The sequence below is a fragment of the Vombatus ursinus genome, unplaced genomic scaffold, assembly GCF_900497805.2.
Source record: "Vombatus ursinus unplaced genomic scaffold, bare-nosed wombat genome assembly UNPS02014786.1, whole genome shotgun sequence".
Taxonomy (NCBI): domain Eukaryota; kingdom Metazoa; phylum Chordata; class Mammalia; order Diprotodontia; family Vombatidae; genus Vombatus; species Vombatus ursinus.
In genome coordinates this window covers 32,638,695-32,647,323 of record NW_020954564.1, presented here as the reverse complement: position 1 = coordinate 32,647,323, position 8,629 = coordinate 32,638,695, and the positions used below count along the sequence as shown (strand labels likewise).

General features: G+C 44.9%; 1 protein-coding gene across 4 annotated transcripts in view; it reads right to left on the bottom strand.

Moving 5' to 3' along the window:
• The window catches only part of LOC114047084 (interferon regulatory factor 4-like), a 16,854-nt gene extending 8,845 nt beyond the window's left edge, over positions 1-8,009 (bottom strand). Inside the window, exons 1-6 of one of the 4 annotated variants that reach the window (XM_027867792.1) lie at positions 7,922-8,009; positions 6,640-6,847; positions 2,283-2,472; positions 2,019-2,092; positions 1,485-1,590; positions 1,190-1,282 (exon numbers count right to left, since the gene is read on the bottom strand). In XM_027867792.1, coding sequence (XP_027723593.1) covers positions 1,190-1,282; positions 1,485-1,590; positions 2,019-2,092; positions 2,283-2,472; positions 6,640-6,813 — 637 coding nt within the window. In that variant the 5' untranslated portion in view covers positions 6,814-6,847; positions 7,922-8,009. Of the gene's footprint in view, positions 1-1,189; positions 1,283-1,484; positions 1,591-2,018; positions 2,093-2,282; positions 2,473-6,639; positions 7,103-7,921 lie in introns of those variants that run through there. The other 3 variants (XM_027867794.1, XM_027867795.1, XM_027867793.1) reach the window with 3 other exon arrangements.
• Positions 8,010-8,629: the final 620 nt, after the last annotated feature.

Sequence of the window (8,629 nt, the reverse complement as noted above, 5' to 3'; positions counted from 1 at the left end):
CTAGGGGCAGCTAGGTGGCACAGTGGATAGAGCACTGACCCTGGAGTCAGGAGGACCTGAGCGCAAATCCAGCCTCAGACACTTACTAGCTGTGTGACCCTGGGCAAGTCACTTAACCCTGATTGCCTCAAAAAAAAAATGTGAACCAGGCACTGAACTCATTGAGGAAGGAGGATAATTTAGGTATGGTACCAACTCAGTAAGTATGAATGTGGGTTCATGCACACACATATATGGACATGTTGAATGTATGATGAGCACATGTGTTAACTGTGGCATCAGTATATCCAGACAACAGGTATGTGTGTTTATAAGTCTTGTGTATGTCTCTGTGGGCATATATGGGAATGGATGGATGGTTGTGTCTAAGGCAGGGGTTCTTATTGTTGTTGTTTTGGTGAAGCAATTGGGGTTAAGTGACTTGCCCAGGGTCACACAGCTAGCTAGTAACTGTCTGAGGCTGGATTTGAACTCAGGTCCTCCTGACTCCAGGGTCAGTGCTCTATCCACTGCACCACCCTGCCCCTAAGCTAGGGGTTCTTAATCCTTTTTATAGCATGGCTTCCTTTGGCAATCTAGTGAAGTCTATTTGACTCCTCAGAAAAATGCTTTTAGGCATATGAAATAAAATAAAATACAGGATTATAAAGGAAACCAACCACATTGAAATACAGTTATAAAAATATATATATTTTAAAAGGTCATGGACCCCAGGTTGGGAACTCCTGGCTAGATCATTTAGTAGCATGAATGGAATTTAGTCCTACCTAATGAAAGCCTCTCCTTGAGCCTTCTTGGGCTCTGAACTGACAGCTGGGGAGAGCGGAAGGGACTGAGTCTGTGAGTGATAAGCATAGGTCCAAACCTGACCTTCTGTATAAGAAGAGCGAGATCTCCTCACCTCCCACCCCAGTTCCACACCCTTTTTACAGTAAGAAAAGACATCAAGGTGTAGTAGGGAGGACCCTGAACTTGGAAGACCTGAGTTCTGGTCCTGACTCTTCCTTTTCACCCACAGGGTGGCTATGGGTGAATCATTTAATCTCTTTGAGCCTGCTTCATCCTCTGTGAATGGGGGGATAACACTTCTCTGCCTCACAGGTGAGCAAAGCACAGGATCAACCTTGAGACTAGGACAGGGGCGGGGTAAGGACTGTGCAGAGGAACCTTCCAGGCTGATGATCCTTACCAGAGGTGCTGACATTCTCACGGGAGGTCAGGTTTAGAGGAAGGTGGCTCTGTGAAGGGTCCCAACTGTAAAACGTGCCTGTTACTTGGTACCCTGGATAGGGGGAGAGGGAGATAGAAAAGGTACTGATATACCCCAATGTGGTGGGCCATCTTCCTTACCAGCTCCCTCCCTTTAGGTCAGGACACCTCTGGGAAACAAGAAAACAGGGAGTGGAAAAAGAGGGAAGAGTTAAAAGGTAAGGCCGGCAGAAGAGGATAGGAAGAACCCAATTCCATAGAGACCCCTCCCTTACCAGACTCAGTCTTTGGGCTGGTAAAGCAGGGGGTTGGGGAAACCTGATGGCAGCCCTTGGAAATCCTTTCCTTGCCAGTGTCTTCAGCAGCTGAGTCTGAGCCAGCCTAAGCAGTGGGAGAGAGGGCCTATGAGGGCTGAGGGCTTGGGGGGCAACTGAGACTAGAGCCCAGCCACTGGTTTCACCAGAGTGAGCTGGCCTTCCATGATGAAACAGGGTCTCAGTGAGGAAAGAAGATGGGAGAAGTCATTGCTAAACAGAAGGGCCCACCCACCAATCATGTAATCACACACCAGCATCTAGTTCTTGGCTGATACAACTCACAACCCAAAGGAGGAGGGAATGAAATCAGATGTGAATAGGCTATAAGGAAGGCAGTTTCTCAACTCTCAGTGTCCCATTAGGAGGAGGATGGGGATGTAGGGCTGAAAGGAATAGGGCTGGTAAGTACAGAGGGATGAAGAAGGTGAAGGAGACTTGAGTGTCAGGATGATGGGGCAGAGATAGAGGTAGAGTGGGTGTCAGTTCACTGACCTGGTCTGGCCTCTGGAGAGGCTCAGTTGATAGATCTTTGGGGGCTCTCAGATGGCCCTTCTGCCCTTCATCCTCTGCAGGGGAAGTGAGTACATTAGGTTCTAATTCAAAGCCCTGGGAAAGCCCTGTTCTCCTCAGCCTCTAGTGGTCCGCAAAGCCACTAAAACTAAAACTCCCCAAAGCAAGGCTCAGGATCTTTGATGACCCAAAGACTAGGACTTGAATCTCTTGCTCCCCAAACCCGTGCTCTTGAAGTGTGAATACCCAGGTTTCGGACTCCTTCAGAGATGATCTGGTAGACCTTGTAGGGTTCAGAGATGTCCAGTTGGCTCCGATCAATCACTTCCTGGAAGTCTGTGCTCTTGTTGAGGGCACATCTCAGGCGGGTCTTCCAGACAGATGGATCAGCTTTGTCTGTGCCTTCCTGGTACTTACCTTTATAAATGGCCCAGGCCTGGGGGAAAAGAACAAGGCTCAGGTCTCAAACCTCTGAGCCCTGTGGAATTCTTTCTACCCTCCTGGGACTTAGCTCTGGGGATCCTGCCTATGTGGGGAGGCAAATTGAGGGCACCTTGGCCAGCAAGTTCTAATGAAGGATGTTGGGGGAGGAGATCATAGGGTAAAGAATTTGATTGGGGGAAAGATCTTCACTTGAGAAACCAACTCCTTCTTCAAGCTGCCTCATTTCTAGTGACCACTCAATCACCTAAGCAGAAACCTACAGTTATCTGTGACTCTTTCCTCTTTCTCATTTCCTACCACCAATTAGTTGCCAAATCCTGTCCATTTCAGCTTAAGATTGTTTCTCCCATTCATCCCCTCCTTTCCATTCTTTCCACCAGGGTATTTTTCCCTTTTCCCTGGACTTTTAGAAGAGTTTCCTATCCAGTCACTTCATCTTATGTCTCTCCCTTTCCAATTCATCTTGCATATACTGCCTTAGTCATGTAATATATACACATAAATATTTAGCATGTTGGAAGGGATCTTATGAACTATCTTGTAAAACTGCTTCATTTTACACATGAGGAATTTGAAGCACAGAGGGGTTAAGTGAATTGTCCAAGGTCACACAGCTAATAAGTAGCAGGGCATAGATTTAAATCTAGGAGGTAGGAAGGAAAGAAGGAAGGAGGAGGGAGGGAGGGAAGGAAGGGAGGAGGGAATGAAAGGAAGGAGGGAAGAAAGGAGGAAAGGAGGGAGGAAAGGAAGGAGAGAGGAAGGAAGGAGGGAGGGAAGGAAGGAAAAAGTGAAGGAAAAGAAGTGGGAAAGGAAGGAAAAGAAAGAAGGAAAGAAAGAGAGAGAGAACACTAAGCCTCAGTTCTTAGCTCAAATAGAGATCATTTAGTGTCCCTGTGAAGACTTCCTTTACTGGAGTCTTCTAGCAGAGGCGTGATGACCACTTGTCCAGGATGTTGTAGAGGTCAGGCTAGATGCCCTCTGAGGCTGCTTCTAATTCTGTGATCCTGCTTCTGTTTATCATGTGATACCTATCCCAATCTGCCCGATCCTTCAAAGCCCAATTCAAATCTTTGCTCCTTTACCAGGAAACCTTTGACTGTCACTTCTTCCTGCCCCCCCCCCAGGAGATTGAGGTTAAGTGACTTGCCCAGGGTCACACAGCTAGTAAGTGTCAAGTATCTGGTCTGAGACCAGATTTGAACTCAGTTCCTCCTGACTCCAGGGCCAGTGCTCTATCCACTGCACCACCTAGCTGCCCTTGACTGTCACTTCTGATCTTGGGACTTCTTCCCTCCTTAGTAAAATGAGGGGTTGGGACTTGGCAGTCTCAAAAGTCCCTTCTAGCTTGGTGCAGTAGAAACCTCACTGACTTTGCCATCAGATATGGGTTCAAACCCCAGCTCTTCTGCTCAATAGTTGTGTGACCTTGAGCAAGTGATTTCACTTCTCTGCATTTCAGCTTCCTCATCTGTCAAATGGATTAGAAGAGATGTTTACTGAGGTCTCCCCCTCCAACTCTCTTAAGATCCATTACTGAGGCAGGAAGGAAAGGAGGAAAGGAGGTATTTAATATTTAAATGCCTACTATGTGCCAGGCACTGTGCTAAGCATTTACAAACATTATTTCATTTGATTTTTACAACAATCTTGGGAGATCAATTCTATTAAGACCCCCATTTTATAGTTGAGGAACCTGAGGCTTGAAAGAGGCTAAGTAGACATATAATACACAGTAGTAAATGATTATAGTAACTTTGTGTTTGCCAAATGTAAATATTTAAGTTTTTGGGATAAGAATCCATTGTTTGGTAAAAATTATTGGGAAAGCTAGAAAGCAGTCTGGCAAAAATTGGGTATAGACCAATATCTTATACCATTTATCAAGACGAGGTCAAAATGGAGACATGACCTAGATATAAAGGGAGATATCATAAGAAAATTAGAAGAACGTGAAACATGTTACCTATCAGACTTATGGATAGGGGAACAATTTATGAATAAGAGATAGAGATCATTATAAGGCATAAAGTGGATAATTTTGATTATATTAAATTTTAAAAAAGTTTTTATGCAAATAAAACCAATGTAATCAAGATCAGAAGGAAAGCAGAAAATTGGTAGAATATTTTTAGATAGTTTCTCAGATAAAGGTATCATATCTCATATCTCAGATATATAAAGAACTTTGTTAAATGTGTAAGAATATGAGTCATTCCCAATTGACAAATAGTCAAAGGATATGAACAGGCAGTTTTTCAGTGAAGTAATCAAAACTATATATGGTAATATGGAAAAAATGCTCTAAAACATTATTGATTAGAGAAATGCAAATTAAAACAACTTTGAGTTATCATTTTACACCGATCAGATTGGCTAAAATGATAGAAGAGGAAAGCAACAAATGTTGGAGATATGGGAAAATTGGGACACTAACTTACTGTTGGTGGAATTGTGAACTGATCTAACCATTTTGGAGAGCAATCTGGAACTATGCCCAAAGAATTACAAAACTGTGTATACTCTTTGACCTGGCAATACCATTATTTGGCCTGTTTCCCAAAATGATTAGGGAAAAAGGAAAAGAACTTATATGTTTTAAAATATTTATAGCAGCTCTCTTTGTGGTGGCAAAGAACTGGAAATTGAGGGCATGCCTGTCAATTGAGGAATGGCTAAACAAATTGTGGTATATGATTGTGATGGAATACTACTGTGCTATAAGAAATGATGAGCTGGTTGATTTTAGAAAAAAACATGGAAAGATTTGTATGAAATAATGCAGAGTGAAATGAGCAGAACCAAGAGAACACTGTACACAGTAACAGCAATATCGTTCTAAGAACAACTTTGAATGTCTAAGTCATTTTGAGTATTATATTTTTATTTTTATTTTTTTGGCAGTTGGGGTTAAGTGACTTGCCCAGGGTCACATAGACGGATTTGAACTCAGGTTCTCCTGATTTCAAGGCCAGTGCTCTATCCACTGTGCCACCTAGCTGCCCCTCACTTTGAGTATTATAAATACCTAAATCAACTAAAAAGGACCTGTGAAGGAAGATGCTATCCACCTCCAGAGAAAGAACTGATAAATAGAAGCATGCATAGTATGGTTTTGCATATTTGTATTTAATGGTAGCCTTCTCTAGGGTGGGTGGGGAGGGAAGGAGGAAAAAAAAGTGCACACCAGAGAACAAAAGAAAACTAGAAGGAAGCACAGAAAAGCAGGGTAGTTTTAAAAAAGCAATACCTAGAACTTAATACATAGTACTTATTAACATAGTTTTCCCCAAAAAAGTACAATGTAAACTGGAAATTCATGGTTTTATATTGAATCTTCTATCTTGTGCTGTGTACATGGAAATTTTTTTTTTGTCTTTAGGTATTTAAGTTGAAAATGAATAACAATTTTTTTTTTTAACAAAAGGAAGAGAATAAATGACTGGCCCATGGCCACACAGCTAGTGTCTGAGGCTGGATTTGAACTCCAAAGCATATTAATCTCTCTTCTACACTTCAGGACCTAATGCTCTCAAGGTCTGTACCATAGGACTTGTTTCCATGCTGTCATGTCTGTACCCCACATCTCCTGAGTAAATGATGCCTCTCCACCTCAACTGAGGCCTCCTGGGAGCAGAAGCCAGGTCTCTGAAATGAGGTCTGTACTTATAGTCTGGAAGACTGGGAAGATCCCACCTTCGACACTCAATAATTGTGTGATCCCTGGTAATCTCTCTGAGACTGAATTTCCTCCTATGTAAAATGGGTGACCAAATTGGATTATATGGCCTCTAAGGTCTCTTCCACCTCTAAAATTATGAACCTATGATCCTCCAATAGACAAAGAACCCGAGAGCTAGAGGGGAGCCCAGAAATCATGCTGTCCCATCTCGTCGCTTGACAGAAGACGAAACTGAAACCCAGGACTTAAGTTCACAGTGTCAGAGTAAGACTGGAACTCAGGTCTCTCTCCGTGCCCCTGTCCCACCCTGTCCGCCGCCTAACTAGGGGGCTGGATTGACTAGAATGGAACCCGACGTGCCTCCCCAGCAGCCCTTGCCCCGCTTCTCCCCACGTGGGTGGCCCCACGGCGGGACAAGCTGTCCTGGCTCCAGGGCTCCCGAGGCTCCCCTCTGGCGGCTGCTTAGCGTGGCTGCTTTACCCGAAAGAGCGCGGCGTCCTGCTGCTGCCTGTAGTCCTGCTTGGCCGCGTGCTTCCAGGGGATGCGGAACATGGTCTTCTCTCGGTTCTCCCAGCGGAGCCCGGGATAGCGGCCGCTTTCAATTTGAGCCACCAGCCAGTCCCGCAGACGCAAGGGGCCACCTGGCTCTGCCATGGCCTTGCACTTGTCTTCCTTCCCCGGACCGCACCTCGGGATAAAGCACCCAGGGAGCGAGTCTAAGCGTGGCACCCGGGACAGCTCCCGGCAAGACGCTGGCACCCCTGCGTTACGTTAGCAGGGGCCGAGCCATCCAGAGGGAACAAGGAACAGGGCACTGAGCAGGATACCGAAAATGGACGGGACAGGAAGGGTGGCCTATTGTCTGGGGGGCTCGGAGGTTCTGCAGAAGCAACGAAAGCGAAAGTCCCAGGGAGCTTTCGCTTTCCTTTTCTGCCACGGGGTTTGCACCCTGCCCCCCACCCTCTTTCCCTCGCTCTGTCCCTCCTATTTCCCTCTTCCACTCTCAACCTTCTCTTTCCTCCCTCTCTTCCTGCCTTTACCGCCTTTCCCTATCTTCCACCCCCCCCTTCCTCTCCTTCAGCCACTTGGCCCCCTTATCATCTCTCCTCCTTTCCCCTTTTCCCTTCCCCCTCTTCCTCTCTACTCTCTTTCCCTCTGTTTCTTTCTTCTTCTACCCTTCTTTCCTTCCTCTCTTCCTTGATACCCAGGTCAATAAAAGTCTTCTTCCTTATCCCTCAGGTAATATTTCATTTTCCCCTATACATTAAAGGCAGCGACCATTTAATTTTTGTTTTGGTAACCTCAGGGCCTAGCACAGTGCCTGGCACATAGTAAGCACTTAATAAATATTTGTTGTTTGATTCATTGCTCTTCTTTAATGAATTTATCATTTAATATAGTTTATCAGGTTTTATATCTCATTCCCTTCCTGAACAGTGAACTTGATGAGGGCTGGGATCATATCTTATCTAAACTTTGTCTTTATCATTGCTCAGCACATGGTAGGAGCTTAAATGTTTGTGGTTCTGTCACCCTTCTTTTCTTCTTTCTTCCTGTCCTCTCTTCCCTCGTCCTACCTTCCCTCCTACTTTCCTCTTCTTTCCCTTCCTCCCATTACCTTTTTCTTTCCTCTCCCCTCCCTGGGGGTGCCTTGTTCTTGGGATCCCAGAAACCCAAAGGGAGGCTATCTGTACTTGTGGCTGCCCGCAGGGAGTCCTGTCGGGGGTAACTTCAAACCCCCCCCCATGATCCCTGGCCTCACCTGAACCCAACTGCCAAGGGAATTTGGGAGAGAAGAGGCTGGAGGCTCAAATGTGGGTGACTCCCCTGAGTAAATCACATCTTCAGTTCCTTCCCTTCTCCTAGATAGAAGCAGGAAGAACATACAGTCCAATCTTTTCATTTCCCACATGGGGAAACCAAAGCCCAGAGAAGGAAATGGGCATACTCAAGGCCACACAAGGAATTAGTGGCAGTCTTGAACTATAACTCAGGTCTCCTGACTCCTAGCCCTACTTTCATCTGCAGGGATCTCTCCCTCCACTCACTTCCTACACCACTCATGGGGCCCTTGGCACATCCTACCTGTTGCAGAAGGAAGAAATAATAGATTCAAACACTATCTTAGTTCTTTCTATGCAAATAAGTTCTCTTTTCTGAGCTTCAGTTGTCCCACCTGCAAAATGAAACTGTTGACTAGGTATATATCTATAAATGCTATCCATTTTCCTTCTTCTGAACTGGACTGTAACAAAAATCTTACATTGCAAGTTAATTTTTCAGATTTTTTTTCAATAAATTAAACAAATTAAAGTACCATGGGCAGGTAATTGTGCTAGGTAGGTGCTGGGGGTAGAAGATGAAAAACAATCCCAGTCCCTCCCTTCAAGGAGTGATACAATCTAATAGGAAGGATAAGTTCCCAAGTAATTGTGCTACAAGGGAAGGAGAATAGTGTTAGACAAATTTG